At 35.2% G+C, this 20,595-nt stretch overlaps 1 protein-coding gene across 4 annotated transcripts in view; it reads left to right on the top strand.

Annotated features, from left to right (window-relative positions):
- Positions 1-822: 822 nt before the first annotated feature.
- Positions 823-20,595, top strand: part of MS3_00009371 (uncharacterized protein) — a 38,237-nt gene continuing 18,464 nt past the window's right edge. Inside the window, exons 1-7 of one of the 4 annotated variants that reach the window (XM_051217738.1) lie at positions 823-1,068; positions 1,107-1,202; positions 2,062-2,239; positions 2,402-2,563; positions 3,502-3,681; positions 4,674-4,769; positions 5,442-5,807. In XM_051217738.1, coding sequence (XP_051065179.1) covers positions 931-1,068; positions 1,107-1,202; positions 2,062-2,239; positions 2,402-2,563; positions 3,502-3,512 — 585 coding nt within the window. In that variant the 5' untranslated portion in view covers positions 823-930 and the 3' untranslated portion in view covers positions 3,513-3,681; positions 4,674-4,769; positions 5,442-5,807. Of the gene's footprint in view, positions 1,069-1,106; positions 1,203-2,061; positions 2,564-3,496; positions 4,770-5,441 lie in introns of those variants that run through there. The other 3 variants (XM_051217737.1, XM_051217739.1, XM_051217736.1) reach the window with 3 other exon arrangements.

The following is a 20,595-nucleotide window of genomic DNA, read 5'->3' as shown; positions in this document are numbered from 1 at the left end:
TGAAGTCTAACTCCACTTTATTTCACACTATTAACTAATTAAGATATTTTCTACTCTCGTAATAATCGTCTTTTATCCGCATTCGACTTTTCATTTCATTATCTTTATATTGTGACCAACCTATTTCCAAACTGACAATGCGGTAGCTTCTAAAATCCAGAAACCCTATTATATTGAGTTAAACGCACTTAATCAAATTACAAGATATACAGATCCAAAATAACCACCACACTGACTAGAATAAGCGCAGCCTCTTAACTGGAATGTTTGTCATAAGGTATAACGAAATGCCAGGGTCGTGCTGAATTAACAAGAAGTGAACGCGATAAATTTAATTCAAATACACAGGCGTGCTACAGGAATGTTTCATATGGTATATAATATCCACGAATTTCCGTTATTTTAAGAGTTTGTATTTAATTTAATTAAGAAGCAGGATATAAGCGAGCCAATATTCACGTTATAAACTGATTTTCTCACACGTAGAATATCTGGGATTAAAACCCAATGACAGGTACATGTTATCTGAGAAATAGCTTATAACTGTTAGCTATCTGATAAGAGTTATACAATTTGTATTATCGCATGGAAATCTCAGTCTAAAACTTACAATAAACGGTCAGTCGTAAGAAAATCAGAGTTCACAAGTGTACATCGATGAGACCACGAAAAATTCGCCTAAATTTAGATTATGAACCATGACATTGGTAAGCAAGATCAAATAAATAATCTGGTTCATTATAATTCGCATTTAAGACATTGTTTATTGGATTAGAGTTTAAAATGTTGAAGGTCGATTGATAGTATTTCAACTAATTTGAACGTCAGGGTCATGCAGTTCACATCAGTTCTTACTTGGGGTATGTTGTTTAAGAACAGTGGTGTTATGTTCTACTGTAGGTCTTTCCGAAGTGCTGGGGAGTCATCAGTATGTGTATATGCCGTTGCATAAGGAAATTTGTGTGCTTCCTGTGCTTAATAATCAGTTGCAATCTAAATTTCATGTGTCAAAAAGGAAAATCAAACTTTGCGACTGCAAATCTCCTTCACATTGCCCCTCAACAATCAGTAGGCGTTCACGTTTCTTAAACGTTTTATTTTGTCAGGTTCTTAGTGATATTAAATCTCATGCTTTATATCTGACAATCCATTTGAATTCCAATGCATCACGAGAATGTTTGGGATCCGTTGGAAGAATCGAGGTATTTTAGATAATTTCGAATCTTTTCAATTTTATGCAAAGATTGTGTGCAGGCAATCGTGTTTCTATATGTAGATAAAAATTATCTGCTATGGTTTTCAACTATGTCCTTCTGTTACCTATTCCAGCTTGATTTGAGACATGAGCACATCATACAAAAATGCGGCTGACAGGATAAGAGTGGGAATAAAATATCGTATAATATGGTAAAGGTGTAACGTAGTGGTCAGTTAACAACTAAGGTATATGTATTATAAGATGAAATGAAGGGAATTGTGATGATCACATGCCTGATATATCCCTGCCTTGGATACTCTGTGTGATGCAAGTGATGTTGACAGCGTAAGTCATCAAAGAATGTACTTCCGCCGTTTCGCAGTCGATATGATCTGGAATCGATCATAAATTGGTTGGAAACTTGTGTTATCTCGCTGAAGTAATGAATACGAAACGAAACAATATAAAATCAGCATAAAGTAGATGGAGATTGAACGCTAGCCTTGTTAGTGCCTCTGTTCGATTCCGTACTGTCATTATATTATATTGCACTAAACGCGTTTCCTTTCAAGACCTAAATTATCATCGTTGAAGCTAATGATGTAACGTAATAAACTTGTTCGTTCGTTTGAACATGATATGAAGATCATAGAGTTCGGCTGTAAAGGATGGTAATTGAGAATAACCGACTTTGTTGTGTTAGGCTTATTCTAAACCTGTCAGAAAAATGCATAAAGAGATTTGTACACAATAATGATTTGAATGCTGAAGTTCTACTGTACATATTTCAAGCTTCGTGGTCAATTTTGATTCAATAAAGTGCTTAATCAACATGCTGTGTATGCTTTATTCATTCATTGTAGAAATATATTAATCAGATTTGTCCACGTAATATGTGTGAAAAATATAATGAGATTCTATACGGTGTTGGTTTCGGAATCGACTATTTCAGAAAGATCAGTCCTCGTTTCCGTTTCAGGGGCATCAAAAACTATGAATATCGTGAAAGATCTGGAAAGTATGGTGAACTACCTAAAACTGGTAAGTTGAATTATACTTATTTGCAAGTCTTCAGGATTTATAGTCACAATTTAAGTGAGTGAAATATTCTTTAATTTAATCGTGTAGGGTTTTGTAAGTAGTTTACATGGCTTTCGGATACTTTTAACCTGCACCGTGGAACAACTTTTATTAATGTTGTAGGTGGTGATATATTTGTTCATGCAAAATGTAATGATCATGGCATGTTGTTTGATCTGGCAAAATCCATCATTCAGAATATGCCGCATGGATGTGTGGATAAATTTGAAGATATTTACGGTTGGGTATATCGAGATAGGCGTGATTTGAGTGAATTCGTTGATGGTACGTAATTAAGTAAATTGTAGTTTCATGTTAGTGGTTGAATTGTGTATGTAAAGATGTTTGACCTGAAGCTGAGTACAGAATCCGTTGCTTGTATAGGTAATGTAGTTATTCATGTTCAACAAAAGGTTGTTATAAATTGCAAAGTGTTTAACAATGTAGTTTACTTTTCAGGTCGTTAAGAGCACTCAAGTATTACTTCACTCTTGAATGTGTGTTCTGTTCGAAAGCTTCTCAGTCAGATAGCCATAAATCTACCAAACCTTCTTAATGGTTTTCAGTATCTTCCTCATAAATGAAAAAATTTGAACGGTACTCTTCACTAGAAGTAAATTGACTGAATGTCATACCTATGGTGTTGATGAATCTTCTTATGAGAATCGCTTTGAGAATCAATCTAAATGGTCTTATTTGTAATGAGCTTATATGTTTCTTTGAGTTGATCGTGGTTGAAAAAAATTGCCTACTCAATTTAGATTAGTTGGTTGGTGTAAAATCAATGCATATTCTGCGAAAGTGAGTAATACATATATATATATATATATATATATATATATATATATATATATATATATATATATATACTAAGTTTTTATCAATGCTTTCATGATTTTCATGGTGTGCTGCTGAAAATATTCATTGGCATAACCGATAAAGAACAAGTTTCAGTTTATATGAATATTGAGTGTGATTTTGAATGACTGGTAATAGGTTTATGTAAATTGTTATCAAGTTGGTGGAACGTTTGCTAGCTAGCTTTCATCTACTCACATGTTGAAATCGATTGGACCACGACGACCATTTGTGTGATCATGATACATTACTAGTGATGAAAATTTTTAGCTCAACGTTTCGCATAATACGTATGATGAAAACTAGTTTTGATACAACATAATCTTAACACTTATAATATGTATTCTATTTTGTAATGAGGCAAGGAGAATCCTAAGTGTTTGGATGAACGAGTAGAGGTGGCGATCAACAAACGAACAGGTGGAAGTTACGCCGTTGTTCAGAAGTGGGTTCACAATTTGAGCTTGCTCCAGGAGACAGCTGGTAAGAGATATCCTTTTGAATGAATAGTAATCATCTATGGTTGATCAATTGAAATTTCTGTTGTGAGTTTACGTTGAATGTGCCATCCAGTCTACGTTTGTTTTTCTTTATGGCTGATCGGCTTAGATGAACTATTTTCATTCTATATCCAGTTTATTGTGTTGATTGATAATTCAGTTTAGATCTCCATAGAAAGCATTAGTTGCCTCTAGATTCCATATACATTTTAACGAAAAAGCCAAATGAGATCAATATTTGTGAATAATCACTGATAGCTTTGTGATGTAAATACTGTGAATAAAATTATTGTCACTCGATAGATAACTCCTTTATTTAATTGGTCATGAAATCTGTGTTTAGTGATCTGGAGTAGTGATGAAATGTGTAGTTCTAAACAAACACTTCCTCTCTTAAGCAACTATTGCAAATAATGTTTACTGTTCATTCATATGTAATTATGGAATTCTATTCATGATTCATTAACGCCGGTTGGTTATCTAATTAAGCAGTCATATGTGTATACACAGCTATGTCAAATGTAAGAATAGATCAGTGACTATTGCGTAACGATGTGTTCTGGTTGCTGATTACAATTTTAGTTGGTTCGGACGACAAGGATAATTTCATCCGTTTATTTGACCGTGTAACTTTTATTTGTGCCTGTAATGCAACATGTCTATTCAGTCCGTTCGCTGATATCTGAAAAAGTCAGTGTACAACACAACTCTAGATTGGGATGATTAATGACATGTTTTGTAAATTTCGATGTTTTCATGTCCACTTTTTTATTTGTGATTGTATCCTAGATAAACGTGACTTCTTGATTGTGTATACTGTAGATGGTACTGAAACAAGACTCATAATGAAGGCGCTAAAACAATGCCAAACTTTGATTCATTAACACTTGTAAATCGGCCGAACAGTGAATTTTTAACATTTTATGGACGTACGAAGTAGAATCATTCGAGTGTATTCACTTCCTTAAGTAATATTCAAGGAAGCATGATCATGACAATTGTCTTGAGAGTTTATTGTCACATATTTTGTTTTGTAGATGAGACAAAAGAACAATGGATTGGTCGAACTCTGAAAGACAGCTTTGAGTTGATAAGAAAACCGAATACATCACATGTTGCCAGAATGGTTGGATGTGAGCAATAACTGTATCATGTTTATATTACGTTTCTATGTGAATGTTCTTTAGAGTATTTCATTACTTCATAAAACACTTTATAGAAATTCTTTAGATGTTCAGTGAAGATGTATCTATAGTTAAAGTACAGATTGCTATTGAGAGATGTCTCATCTACATATGAGGTTCATTAGAAGTTCGTATACACTAATATGCCAGGGAGCGAGTGAATTGAAGATCATTTAACTTCTGGATTTGTCCAGTGCTTTTCATTCAGCCGTCCACATTTCTAAAACCAAATTAATAATTGACTGACTTTTACCGCAAGTATGGTAATCTTAGAAATGTACCACTCTTGAATGAAGTATGTAGAAATCTGTTTGCTTTACATCAATCTGTATTGCTTAATACTGAATTCCTACTGATCTGTCTCAATGTTAGATTAGTTAGCATTCACTTCCACACTTGAATGTGACATACGTTGAGGATATTCACTGGTTTATGAGTGGTTTCCTCATTGACCCTATTTCTGAGAGACCTTGGTTCCATGGATTTGAATTTGTATTTTTATATTGAAGACATAGTATTTGATTATTTGGTATTCATATCTTGTGTGTTGAATAGAGTAAACTCTGTTTTGACGTTTCATTACAATTGTCAATAACTGTTGTTTTCATCTCACGCTGGCAGCTGACGAGTTTAAAGCTAAGAAGAAACATAAAATTGTTCGACAAGCTCAACCATTTGGAACTTTATCTGGAGGTGCTGGTCTCTTATTCATAGCATACGCAGCAGATACAAGGAATTTCGATTTCATGTTGGATCGAATGACTGGTGATAGTGATGACAAGATAAATGATAATTTAATGATTTTCAGCCGATGTGTTACAGGAAACTATTGGTACTTTCCTGGTCAGCTTGAATTTAACTTTCTAGTCCACAATCTACCAATAGAAATTTTGTTGTAATCAAGTGGAATGTTGATTCAGCTATGTACACTATTTATCTTTTTAGTTCATTTCAAATATTTTGCACCAAATGTAGTTTTACTATTTAGTTCTTTTATTTTATTTGAACACATAAATATTGGTACAAGAGGGCACCAAATACATATGCGCCACACCATCATATTTGTGTGTGGGTTGTGATACTGCCCGAGCGCCTAGACCGAAGCAGGTGGTTTTCTTAGGGGGCCACACCCGGGCCTTTGACCTAATGGTCTGACCCACAAGGCAGTGGAACATCGTGAGGAGATGCAGTCCCATGGTAGCCGGTGGCCAACAATTGGTTGATACGCCATTTGTTCCCTCAGGATACTGGAGCCTATGTGCACGATTGGTTTGTAATCCGGTCAAAGCGCCGGACATTCTCTTTTCTTCCTCTCATTTTCGTAAACAACACCCTTGGTGCGAGAAGGCAGTGAGTAGGACTTCCCTGGTAGAAGCTGTATACGCGTGGCTGTGTGAGAGCATTTCGAGAGGGAGGGCGGGCCCACCCAACTTTCGGCTATACCAGGGCCACGTAGATAAGAGGAGGTGAAGCTGAACATTTTGGCACCATATTTTATTTGATTGGATCTACATCAGTTGTGAAAGATGATAAAAAGGTTTCAAACGCTTTTATGCTTGACGCATGAATTACTGTGTAATCGATTGGCGTTTGGCTTAGGAACATTTACCAACCACTGTGGTTGTTGCGGTTGAACGTTACCTGTTTTTAACAAGAATCTTTATCAACTGTAATAAGAGACGAAATTGAGTTAACTATGATTTGAGGAATAGAGCTACAACTGAATGTCTGTATTTATGCCTATGGTAGGAGGCTTTGCAAAGATTATGTTTGATAAACTGTGTTTCGGACGTGTGTGACATCCTCTAGTTTGCTGTTGTCGATCGACAACTAAGCAGTATACGATTGTGGAAGTAAAAAATTCAGAGATATTTGTTGGTCGGGTTTCATTTACAGAAACTTATGTACTTAGCGGTTCTCGTCTAACCAGGAGGTAATTTGTGTTATAGAGAAGCGCGTGGAATAGTGTGAGTGAGGAGGGCTAGAAAAGTGGAGAACAAAAAATGTGAGCCGATAACATGGCAAGTCCACGCAATGAAATTACATTTACTAAGGAAAGCAATATACATTAGCTAGCAGTAACACAAGCCTCAGATCAAGATAATCCTGGAATAGGAACTAGAAGATATGTAAAACGCTTACAATTTCTTATCCTATTTATTTCTTATATCCCTCAAGAAATATCGTTATGTAGTATTTGACATAACAGGATGAAATGTCAAAATTACGCTTACTCATCATGATTTTTAATCAACATAAATTCCGTTTTCATTCAATGTAGTGATTACGCAGTATGTGCCTCCACTGTAAACACATATTCGTATAAACATAATTTTCACAAGATAACCCGACGTCTGTAGAATTCTTCACTATGACGACATTCGTGGATGAGAATCAGTAAATGACCCTTATACTTCTATGCACATAAATAACTAGTAGATAGTGTAGGTAATATATAGTGAATTTGTTTGATCAAAGTTGATGAATTCTTTGTATTAATAAAGTGTTTGGGACATCCAACAGTAATCTTCTGCTGGTTTCGGAACGGCGGTTAAATGTTCATACAAGATTATGACTTGAAATACGTAGAACTACAAATGTACGACATTACTTCGCTCCTAAGTGGTGAACGGGAGATATCCGCCTGCAAACTAAGGGACATGTATAGTGCATAGCAGTTCACTGTGATCTACTTTGTGGTTAATAAATGTCGCTTTTAAGAATAGGGATATTCATAGGTTGCTAGTAACAGGTGATAAATAATTCCGAACACTTGGTCGTATATGTTTGGACCATGGAGAGGGCTATTCCATCGTGAGTATGGCAACTCAATTGACAGGATCGTGAAAATTTATCGACTAAGATTATGTGAACGTTTTACGTAGACTCACGCATCAAATGCCTGGACAAACGATGGTGTGTGATGTAGATGTAGGTTGAATGGAAACTATTTGTGACCAAATCAGGCCATAAAATTACTGGCTATGAACTGAATCATATGTGAGGCTGTTGACTTGCCGGTTGAGATCTGCTTGATTATCGTCACCAATCGTTAGAGGCGTTTATGACATAACTCAGGTTCATTAATAATGGCACAAATTCACCCAGATTTTGTCTTCTTTAGACCTTAGGCTTTCAAGCTATCTCATGACGTTTTCATCCTACCATCGCCTATTTTCCTCTCAGATCGTACATTTGATGGTTAATATTTCCTTTTATCACTCACAATGTTACCACTTATGCAACTCTTGAACTTACACTGACAATTTGATGTTGTTGGGGTATGACAACGTGTTAAATTTAAGTAGTACGTTTCTGTATAATGCGTTGACCTATTCAATCAGCATCATTCAATTAACAACATTCTATTCATGACTAAATTGACTTTTGGAACATATCTTCGATGTTTGAATTGAAATGTGCTAATCAAGAATAGTATTAACTTGTCACATAACTAGTAATATATGTCACTCAATAGTTTGAAAGTTCAACTTTTCTATCTATGTCTCAACTAATAGCCACTGCCAACGACCAAATGTATCACAATCATTAAATCATCAAATTACACTGATTCCGGTTTAATACAATGTGATGATTATCCAGTGTAGTTTTTGTTACTGTTTCCCAGTGTGACATTTTATTTTGTGTAACAAACAATATTCTTGTATTCAACTGACCTGACCTGAAATCAGCATGACATGTAGCATATGATTCAATATAAGCTTAAGTATGCTTGATATATATGATTTTATACAAAGTACTAAGAGAAATGGGCGCTCTTCAATTCGATTGGAAATCCGCAAGTGAGAGTGAATGAAGTTCATACTGTTCTATCATTGCAATCTCTCCGTTGGCTCTCATTAATACCGACTCTCATGAAAGAAGCAATTAATTATACTGAAGACTTTCAGATTTCTTTTACATAATTATTCACGCAGATGTTGTAAATATTACAGATGACTCGAACACACAAATGGGCTAAGAAACCTCAGTTATGCTTTTGCCCTGTCAAATCAATGAACAGATGTTGGCGATCCGCTGGTTCAGCTGTAGTCACAAAACTGTTTACTTTCAGCATCCATCCATCCAATGATAAGGCATTATCAAAATGAGTCACCGTGCGAGACAGTTGATAGAAGATAATCGCTTATTATGTAGTACATTCCATGAACTAGACATAAATCGGATGTTTGTGCACATTTGTTTGTTCGAAAAGTAACATTTTCGATTTGGAGGGAAAGAATCGGATCTCAATGATGCTGAACTAATATTGAGCCCAGTATTTTAGACACTGTTAGTTAGAGTGACTCCTCTGTTTTCGTCACAAGAGGAATTTTGTTCTTTCTCACGGAGTGGGACAGTCAGGGGTCGAGACTAGTCAGATGAGAGAACACCAAGCTGCCAGATTCCAGCTGATATTCCAGTAATCTAACCGCTAAAGCCTAACTAAAATCCTTGAAAGTATAAGCTGAAGGCTAGTTGAGCTGTTCCTCAAAGTGTTATGCTCATCGATGCCATCTCCTAGGTTGAGGGTAAATAACAGCCCGATCTTTTTCCGAGGTAGTCTCACTAACAGCCTATGTTTACGCCTTTTTCACCTCTTATCATGCTCAGAGCCATACGTGCTGAATTTTCAAGCGTTTATCATTTCTGTAGATGCCGCTAAAAACCATTACTTCTTCTTAAACTTTTGGTGACTTTTAAGTTACTTACAAATATCACTGTAGTCTTCACACGGATTCGGATATCATACCAAGCCACCTGGAAGTGATTATTACTTTATAGGTTGAGTAACTATTTCTCGACATATGCTTGAGATATACCCTCAATTTTTTTTTCAATATGTCAGTGTTGTGACTGGTCGTCGCTATTTCTGATGCCTGAATCACTTAATACTTTTATTTGTAAAAAACAAGGAACCACCACTATCTTCCAAAATACGAGAGTAAGAACACAAAGACTGATACGAAAGAAGAGTTATTAGCCTCAAAGCACTACGACAACGACCACTGTCAAAAATATACTCATTGATATGCCGAATCGTACACCCATCACTCGTAGTACTTTGTATAAAATCATATATATCAAGCATACTTAAGCTTATATTGAATCATATGCTACATGTCATGCTGATTTCAGGTCAGGTCAGTTGAATACAAGAATATTGTTTGTTACACAAAATAAAATGTCACACTGGGAAACAGTAACAAAAACTACACTGGATAATCATCACATTGTATTAAACCGGAATCAGTGTAATTTGATGATTTAATGATTGTGATACATTTGGTCGTTGGCAGTGGCTATTAGTTGAGACATAGATAGAAAAGTTGAACTTTCAAACTATTGAGTGACATATATTACTAGTTATGTGACAAGTTAATACTATTCTTGATTAGCACATTTCAATTCAAACATCGAAGATATGTTCCAAAAGTCAATTTAGTCATGAATAGAATGTTGTTAATTGAATGATGCTGATTGAATAGGTCAACGCATTATACAGAAACGTACTACTTAAATTTAACACGTTGCCATACCCCAACAACATCAAATTGTCAGTGTAAGTTCAAGAGTTGCATAAGTGGTAACATTGTGAGTGATAAAAGGAAATATTAACCATCAAATGTACGATCTGAGAGGAAAATAGGCGATGGTAGGATGAAAACGTCATGAGATAGCTTGAAAGCCTAAGGTCTAAAGAAGACAAAATCTGGGTGAATTTGTGCCATTATTAATGAACCTGAGTTATGTCATAAACGCCTCTAACGATTGGTGACGATAATCAAGCAGATCTCAACCGGCAAGTCAACAGCCTCACATATGATTCAGTTCATAGCCAGTAATTTTATGGCCTGATTTGGTCACAAATAGTTTCCATTCAACCTACATCTACATCACACACCATCGTTTGTCCAGGCATTTGATGCGTGAGTCTACGTAAAACGTTCACATAATCTTAGTCGATAAATTTTCACGATCCTGTCAATTGAGTTGCCATACTCACGATGGAATAGCCCTCTCCATGGTCCAAACATATACGACCAAGTGTTCGGAATTATTTATCACCTGTTACTAGCAACCTATGAATATCCCTATTCTTAAAAGCGACATTTATTAACCACAAAGTAGATCACAGTGAACTGCTATGCACTATACATGTCCCTTAGTTTGCAGGCGGATATCTCCCGTTCACCACTTAGGAGCGAAGTAATGTCGTACATTTGTAGTTCTACGTATTTCAAGTCATAATCTTTTATGAACATTTAACTGCCGTTCCGAAACCAGCAGAAGATTACTGTTGGATGTCCCAAACACTTTATTAATACAAAGAATTCATCAACTTTGATCAAACAAATTCACTATATATTACCTACACTATCTACTAGTTATTTATGTGCATAGAAGCATTAGGGTACATTTACTGATTTTCCTCTAGGAACGTAATCACATTGAGCAATGTTTTGTTCGTCGTGTGTTCATGGTAATAGTATGTATATATTCAAATGTTTACAGTCCAACTGCGCATCCATCAAGGAATTCAAACTTCAGTGTTGCTATTGAAGGATTCATGTCTTAACTCAAATAATTTGGTAACGCTGAATGTAAAATAATGTTTTTCAGATTTAATTTGATTTATTGTTCTTAGGTGAGTAATAGTTCTGATGACTACGGAAACGTCCATATATTGTTAACCATTTAATGAGTTCTTGAAAAACATAACTATGATAATTCCTTTTTCTCGTCAGATAATATCGGTTTTATCAGACAATCATTGAACAATATCGTGAACTGACTGATGTCAGAACTCTGAACAACTGGATCTCATCTCGATTGTTCGATTACTTATCAGTAGCAATGTATAGTGGCAAGAAGTACTGAAATATGTTGAAATAGCTATCATTATTTGGTCAGTTAATGGCGAGTTATCCCCACAAAGTATATCAAACTAAATTGTTTCAAGTAAACCAGTGTAGCGTGGTGTCGAGTTGAGATTAACTAAGAACACCGCTACAAAGAAACACTTGCCAGAATAGATCAGAAGACGAAGGTTGGACGTAACCAGATAAATCCATAAAATCCCCGAGAAGCCAAATATCAGAAGACAGTTAATGGACCAAATCGATATGTATTCGCTGGCGATCTCGTGGCATCGAAAGGATACCGAGATCGTGCCAGAATACAAGCTTGGTTACAGAACGTAACCTAATTCGCGCGAAGTTACAATCAAAGTGTGAGTAAAAGAATGGAAGCAAAATATAGCTGTCATTAGCACAGTCAAACAAAAGCACATTAAAATAAACACTGGTACAGTTGGTTATAATAATTGTTTTTATTAAACCAGTCGTGTTCTCGTGATAAATGTGAGTCACTACACCAGATTGAAGATCACTAGTTATAGTATCAAAGCAATAGAAACGGTTATATATGATATGATGAATTCCAATTCGATATCTGATGTTTTACACTCTGATGATGTTTCGTATTTTGATGTGAACTTTAAAATACCGCATAGTAATGTAGTTGAAGAGTGCTTATTCATATAAAGTTGTATAACGTAATTTTAAAAAAAGTCAGTCGTCAAAGAAATTATGATTTTCAGCTTTCATTAGTACGATGTAAGTGAAATGAGTACAAAGTATAGATATTCAACATTTATGTCGTATTATGAACACATTTTCCATGTTTTTCTTCAGTCACACATGGAGCTCAAACTGATTATGCGAACGTTTGACAAAGATGATTCAATTTCTTGTGTTTCTTATGTAGGTACATTCAGATAATGAGTCTCGTGGATGACGATCGCTCCTGCTGGATTTTAGTGGTACATACATACTGTTGATTCAATATTCAAAGATGGTGAAAAATTCTTTCTTTATTGATCATTCTGAATCATAAATTATCTAATCAAGTATCAAATTGATTTCTACTCACAAATTATAAGTAATGCCTGAGGAGTTGAGTGATTTTATCATTGAGAGTTTATATATTCACTGGAGATACTGATCATCATGAATTCATTAATGCTAACAACCTGTTTAACCTTACCTCTGTAGCTTTCAATAATCGAATCCTATTTTAGAGGAGTTTTGTTATGTTCGCGTCAGATATTACACTAGAATTAATGACAATAACAAAAGCTATTGAGTCTAGTGGACGTTAGATTATTTCATCTATGAATGTTCTTATCAAGTATGTTTGTGTTCATCCACAATCTCAAATGCGGGAATCATACTCAAGTACTTCGGTTTTGCGCGCAAACGCCTAACTTTTAGACCACTGAAACAACATCCAACGGTGTACATTGTATAGGTCCAATCGATGTGTGATCGTGTGTCCAAATGTGAAAATGTTACAATCTCCACCGATCCTCCTACTGATAAGGTAAAATAAATGATGAGATTATATCATGTTTATTAGACGAATATGAAATCCAATATTTCTGGCAACGTTCACCTTCAAATTACATGATTGTGTTTCATTGTCTTCACTTGAAGTTTTCATAAAACGCACAACTGATCAATGATTATTTAAACGTACCGAGATTTGATCATGTTTGATGCATGTGAGAATCTTTAAGATGTTTTCAGTTGTTGTTTTTAGTTCAACCAATGAACTTCTCTAGCAAATGCTTGTTTATGACTTTAAAATACATTCAGCAAGGGCTGATGGCCAATTCATGTATGAAAATAATTTAGTTGAAGTGAATGTATGGTTAATATTCATGAATTGCTAACATTTATTAACATGAACCAGTTCGATTTGCATAACATTGTTGTGTAAAATGTTATACTACTTACTATTAGCTAGTAGCTATTGAATAGCTCTTAAAATGTTCTGCCAAATGAGTAGACTGTTCGAAACGTCCATCATTATTCATTAGCCATTATCAATTTTTCATACAACCAGTTTGATATTAACAGGCCTTGAAAGCTTATTTTGAACGCTAAATATCCTTGCAAAGTACAGGATAAGATCATATATTCACCAACCGTTTCTATTCCTCCTGTTGAACAGTACATTATCTTCATATATGTCACATTATCCTGGAGTATTCAGTGCTTAACATCAACCGTAGGTAACAATCATTTTGCAAAACCATTAATTCTACAAATAAATCTGAAACTCTGGAAAGATCCACATTCTCCACTCCTCATTGTAACTGGATACATCCAGTTGAACATTGTTGTCATTCTTATACCATTTAATTCTTACTGGATTTAGTTTTCGAATTTCTAAAATGAAGGTGTACAGCATCAACGTTGATGATCTGTGTTGAGTGGTTGGGGGTCTACTGAAGTTAGACGGAAATGGTGTGACTAACAGCTAAATTCGAATTCACGCCTTGCGGTCAGCACCTTACTTGAATTACCCCTTCAACGTATCAAAGTACTATGAATGCTTTGAAGACCGTATAACACAAAGCACGTTATTACAGAAATACATTCGTAGGAACAAGTACAAGGAAGATAGTGAGACTACTATCTGATGGGCCAGTCCACGGCAAACGATTAACTGATGCGTTTCGCATGTCATTGACTTTGACGAGGATCGATGAACTGTTCGATATCCAGTGACCCAACTGCAAGATGATTTGTCTAAGTCTCGATGACATTTCACTGAGCCTACAAAGAAGATCTATTAGCCACAATATGTGCTTATGATTATTTGTGGAGATTTTATTCGGAAATTGTCATTTTCGCAATCAGTGAAAAATACGTATTTATACTCTGTTTATTAAGGTTTAATGCGTTATTGTTATTTGTGTGATTTAAGTTATAGTAAGATCGGTAAACAAAGTAATGAAGATAGAACTATTTGGTGAATTACTGATTAACTCAAATTAATTAAAATTTCTTCTGTTAATCAGCCATTTATTGTTCGATTCTATGTCATGTCAAAGTTGTGTGTCGGGACTCATGTGAAAACTGACTAGAAAGTCTAAATATATTGAGAATGACCGACCAAGCACCTCGTAAATATCAGTGGTTAAACATGCAGTTTTAGATTTAAAACCTTATAAGTAACTAATCCATGTCAGTAGTAAAGCATACAGGTAAATGTGATTTAGAGAAGCCAAAGGATTAAAGCTTTAATTTAATTCTAGTCAGTCAAGATCATTTTTACTTTAGGCAGTTCAAAGCAGGTTATAATAATATTTTTGTTAGTTTACTCTGTTGAAAACTGTTGAAAGAATGAATCTTTTGAAATCCTTGAAAAGTCATCACATTGAAAAATTGGTCAACCCATCTGTGAAGTCGATTTTTTGATGCTGAATGGTGCTATAGAGTCTATGTGAGTTTAGATCCATGATTTACGTTCTGCAAAACAGACAGTGAAAACACAACTATCACCGTGATGGAAGTATTTACATAGCAACTTCCTCACTTACTTATGCCCGTTACTCTCAATGGAGCATAGGCTTCCGACCAACATTCTTCAACCCACTCTGTCCTGAGCTTTTTTCGCCAGTTCCATCCAACTTTTGTTCATTCTTCTCTTGTCTGTCTTCGTATCACGGCGTAATGTGTTCTTTGGTCTTCCTCTTTTCCTTAGGCCTAGAGAATTCCATGCGGGTGCTTGTCTTGTGATTCAGTCGGGTGCTTTACTCAGTATATGTCCTATCCACTTCCAGTGCTACTTCCCGATTTCTTCATCCACTGGGCTATATAACAACTTTATGAAACCACTTGAGCGTGACAGTTTTTGCGTGATTGTTTCGTGATTTATTGTCAATTCACTAGCTACAATCCTAATACTCACTGTAAAAAACTCAATGAAAGTAGGCATTCATTCTACATTTCTTCGTTAAAAATTTACAACTATAAACATACTATACTAGATTATTACCATGACTTTCAGATCTGACAGTCTGCGAAATCATCATTCATTAGCCTACTTCATAGTTAATCAATATTATCTGTACCGAATAAATTGTGTGCGCTACAAGTCACTTATTTTAATGTTATCAATCACCTCACTATATGATGTAAATCAGAATAACGTTGAATAATGAAGGTTTGTTTCGATGATCTCAAAGCTAAACATTTCAATCGGATGATCGTAATACTTATGAAACTACCGAAATATCACGGTTATGAGATTTTTCTAGAATGTTTAAATGTATGCCTTTAATCTCATCATTCAAGAATAATAATCCAAGAGTTGATCAGCAGGTTGTCTGGGACTCTATGTCAGTATAACACTAAACTAGTTGACTATACCCACTGATTTCTAACAAAAATATCTGAATATACCGAGAGTGAATGGAATACAATATTTTGAATCGAAGTAGATAGATTCACCAAATGGTTCGCCACGGTGCTAGTTATTTGTGTGGCTGCGCCACAGGATTGAGCTGTACCATTCAGATTGAAGCGTTTAAGCCGATATGTGTCTGGTCCTCCTGTGAAGCGATATTAAGTTGTACTGCTTGGGTTATATTTGTTAGGCCTGGTCGGTTTCTGGCTCTCCTGTTAAACGGGATTGAGCTGTACTGTTTGGGTTGTCACGTGAAAGTCTGGATGGTATCTGGTTCTCCTGAAAACCAATGTAAAATTACCCTGGCCCACAAGGATATGTTATATAACTAGGTTGTTTAACATGGGTATGTTATAGAACATTTCAGATATTAGGAAGAAAGAAGCAAATTATACATCAAGTAGAAAAATATGCTAGAATATTTAATTAAAAATGAACATTGGTGAGATTATTCTTCGGTGAGTAAAAGTGTACAAAAATAAGAAAGATTGGCCCAGTAAAACGTTTTATAGTGGCCTCTTTATCTGACTTAAGTTAGATCGTTTGCTGATTGCTACATACTGTCAATCCTCTTTTGTAACCATCGAATTAAATTGTATAAATGAATAACTGAATTAAGTTAGTCAAATAAGAGAATGCAATAGTTGATCTATACAAACGATCAGAGAAACGAGGCGAAGAGAGAGAGAAGAAGACAACGAAACAAAACGGAGTGAAGGGTGGTGGAGAAGGCATGTGACCCAACTCCATTTAATAAGGATTTAATCACACAAAATAGGTTACAGATATCTGATGAATAGGATAAGAATTGTACACACATTCGTTCACATAAAAACAGTTGTAGCGTGGAGTCGAGTCGAGATTAACTATGAACACCGCTACAAAGGATCGCGTGTCAAGTAAATCAGCAGGCGAAGGTTGAACGTAACCAAATAAATCCATAAAATCCCCGAGAAGCCAAATATCAGAAGGCAATTAATGGACCAAATCGAGATATATTCGCTGGCGATCGAAAGGATACCGAGATCGTGTCAGGATATAAGCTTGGTTACAGAACGTAACCTAATTCGCACGAGGCCACAATCAAAGTGGGTGTATATGAATAGAAGCACAAAATAATTGTCGTTAGCACAGTCAAACAAAAGCACATTAAAACAAACACTGGTACAGTTGGTTATGATAGTAATTGTTTTTATTAAACCAGTCGTGTTCTCGTGATAAATGTGAGTCACTAAACAGTCATGTTTGATAAGTGAGCAATTAACAAGGTCAAAATGTGATTCATGAAGAATGAAAAAATTTCCTTGTCTGGAAGCGAAAGTAACCCATATGGTCTTGATATTGTATAGTGAATGATAACATTAATAAAGGACAACGAAATATATCCGAATGCAAAATAAAGGAATTTCATAGTAAAATCTGAGAACCATGCAGTTAATACTTCATTTACAAAATATCAATCAATCATTTCAGACATCATTGTTCCTTCATTTCACTGTTCACGTTCTCTTTTCTTCGATTTACTTAACCTTTTACTTCCAGGTATTCAACTTTCGATTGATGATACACACTACTTATATCTGTCGATATCAGTAACACACACAATAGTATCAACCATTACTAGTTCCTTTTTTGGTGAACTGATTTCCAATGCCGTTTGGTCGAAAATATACTTATTTTTTTAAAATGATAATGATTACAAAAATAGTGATGATAAAATTTTGCTAAACATGAATTAATGGTTGATCCTATGTCAAGCCCACATAGCTTACTCAGTAAACCACGCTGTCTCCGACATAATCGGAGAGAGATCACGACACCACGAAATTGCTAAGCCTGACTTCGAACCAAACGCATCCCACAATTCTACGCAGGCGGTGAACATCTTGAACTCTATACATCCGATGAATGAACAAAATAGTTGACTTACTCGACGAGCAAATAAGACGTAACTCAAGGAGAATGAATAAAATGGTCTGTCCAGAAGCTAGGATAAGTTATGTGGGCTTAAAATAGTAACCAACACCACAATGGTACTAGCAAAGTACAATAAACAAAAGTAGAAACTTTACGACCAGCATTCTCCAGCTGATCAATATTCATCAATAACCTCAAGGATGAATTATCAGTTCACTTTTTAAGGTAGGACCAGGTAAATAGGTCGTTCGATGTGTATTTTATCCAAAAGAATTCGAGAACATTACCTGACTTGGCTGAAAACTGGCGGAAATGGCTCAATGAGATTCTCAATAGTTAAAACCTTGTGAACACGACTTACTCAATCAAGCGGATATTGAGTTCATAGCTGTCTACTAGATAAGTAGAAGACTGTCAAATGCAGTTTTACTTTGTCTCTTTAGCGATAGATATATATTCGGAAAAACTATTATATGTGCGAAAAAACTGGTACAACCTCTTCTTCCATGGTTGTAATACGTGGGTAGAATTTCTCTATATATGGATCACAGCTTGTTCTGTAGACCTGGATGTTGATTGGTTCTTGTTGACCTTAAACCTGTAAATGACAGGAGCAGTTAAGACCCATATATGGAGAAATTCTAGCACCTCAATTCTACTCAAAGCTTGTACTGATGATATCATACAGAATAACGATCAAATCATCCAGCTCAGAGTACAAAACTCCATCAAAATCATAAGTACGGAAAGTACCTTGTTGACAATAGGTGGAATAGTTTATCACGTCTATTTATCTTGTAATTTTCGGAAGCTTTGTTGTCTACCAGAAGTTTGGAACGAATTTAGAAAGCCCTCTTGATTTTTATTGACCTACTTTACTGTGGCACAGTTGAAATGTCGGTCTATCAATTACAAGATATGCACACTATTCAATATTTTAATCTGTTGGTCTTTTGTAGCAGTAAAACGTAAGACAACACTAGAGGAAATGGTAGTTTGTGAATATCTAATCAGTGTTTTCAAAAGAGAGTTGAAGTAGGGAAAACGGATTTATTCTTCACTTCGAAATTACAAATTGCCTTCATAAATTATAAGAACCATACATAGAATACTTCATTTACACATCTTCCATCCGTTGTTTCTCACAAACTTAATTGTTCCTTCATTCCTGTTATTGTTGAAATCGCTCTCTTTTTACACTCCTGTTCACTTCAATTCAATTTTTTCAGCCTTCTACTGTTAGGCATACATAACAATATTTGTCGACATAAGTAGCATACACCACAATGGGCATTGTAGGAATATTACTGAGGTTTGACTCAGGGTACAAAGTAAAAGTAGTGTGGAGATATGCCTGATAAGCTTATTTTGTAAATAGTTTTTGATGTTATTTGCATTTATTTTTTCAATTTTTACTGCATGTACATTTATCATTAAATGATTGTACGTGTTGTTTAAGTGTATGACCTTGAACACACTTTCCTTCCGTTGTGTAATAGCATGACACACTGTTGACTGCTAACAAACGCATTGTTGCGCACGAACCTCTCACTCTACATTCACTTGTGATTGTGTTAACCGAAGTCCAAATCACATACTATCTACATTTATAGACTGTAATTGGAATATATCATATCCTACACTGGATAACATCACTGGGGATTTCATCAAACTTACTGGAATTATCAACCATCTCTAACTGTAGAAAACTCCATGATAACACTCTAAATATTTAACGTGTGCTACTTGTCAGGACTCAGTCCTTGCATCAAAACACCCATTTAATAAATTAGCTGTACTAAAAATAATTTCGAAAGTGGATTGAAAATTGTTCATCATTAATCGATCATTATGAGACATTATTGATGTGATAGAGTTTATTCTTCAAAAGGTCTTTCTATGCAAAAACATCTCAATCATCATTTCCCAAACTAAACCTATAATAGAAATGATTTGAATTCTCCAAATACACCATCAATTTCTATCAAAACTTTATATACGCCATTGTTGATAAGCACAAAAACATTTACATCACAATTGAAGCTAATCGTCTACAGTTTCAATAGACATCTGTGGACATTACTTGACCTAATTTAATTTATATAGTTTGAAATGATCAAAATGTTTCGAATGTTCTGATTACAGTTTAATTGTAGGTAACCATTGTCCACAAACCAGCAAATGCAGGTTAAGAAGAACAGTACAGCATCAAACTCTGCATCAGTAGGCTTCAACATAAACAAAGGAAAGGGCAAGATTCTCACATTCTACACAGAGAAAAGCAGTCCAATCACACTTGATGAAGAAACCTGTGAATAGATGGAACGTTTCATGTATTTGGGTAGTACCATCGACGAACATGGACAATCTGATGCAAATGTGAAGGCGAGCATTGCAAAACAAGGACTTCATTCTTACAGTAGGAGCACATATTAAACTCAAAACAACTATCAATCAGTATCAACGTCACAATTTTCTATACGAACGTCAACACAGTTGATATATTTAATGAAGCTGAAACGTGAAAAACTACTACAACCAAGTATTTATAAATAGTTGTCTACGGAAGACACCCAACATCCTTTGCTCGGATACT

Source organism: Schistosoma haematobium, chromosome 5, assembly GCF_000699445.3.
Source record: "Schistosoma haematobium chromosome 5, whole genome shotgun sequence".
NCBI lineage: Eukaryota > Metazoa > Platyhelminthes > Trematoda > Strigeidida > Schistosomatidae > Schistosoma > Schistosoma haematobium.
This window is presented reverse-complemented; position numbering and strand designations above follow the sequence as displayed.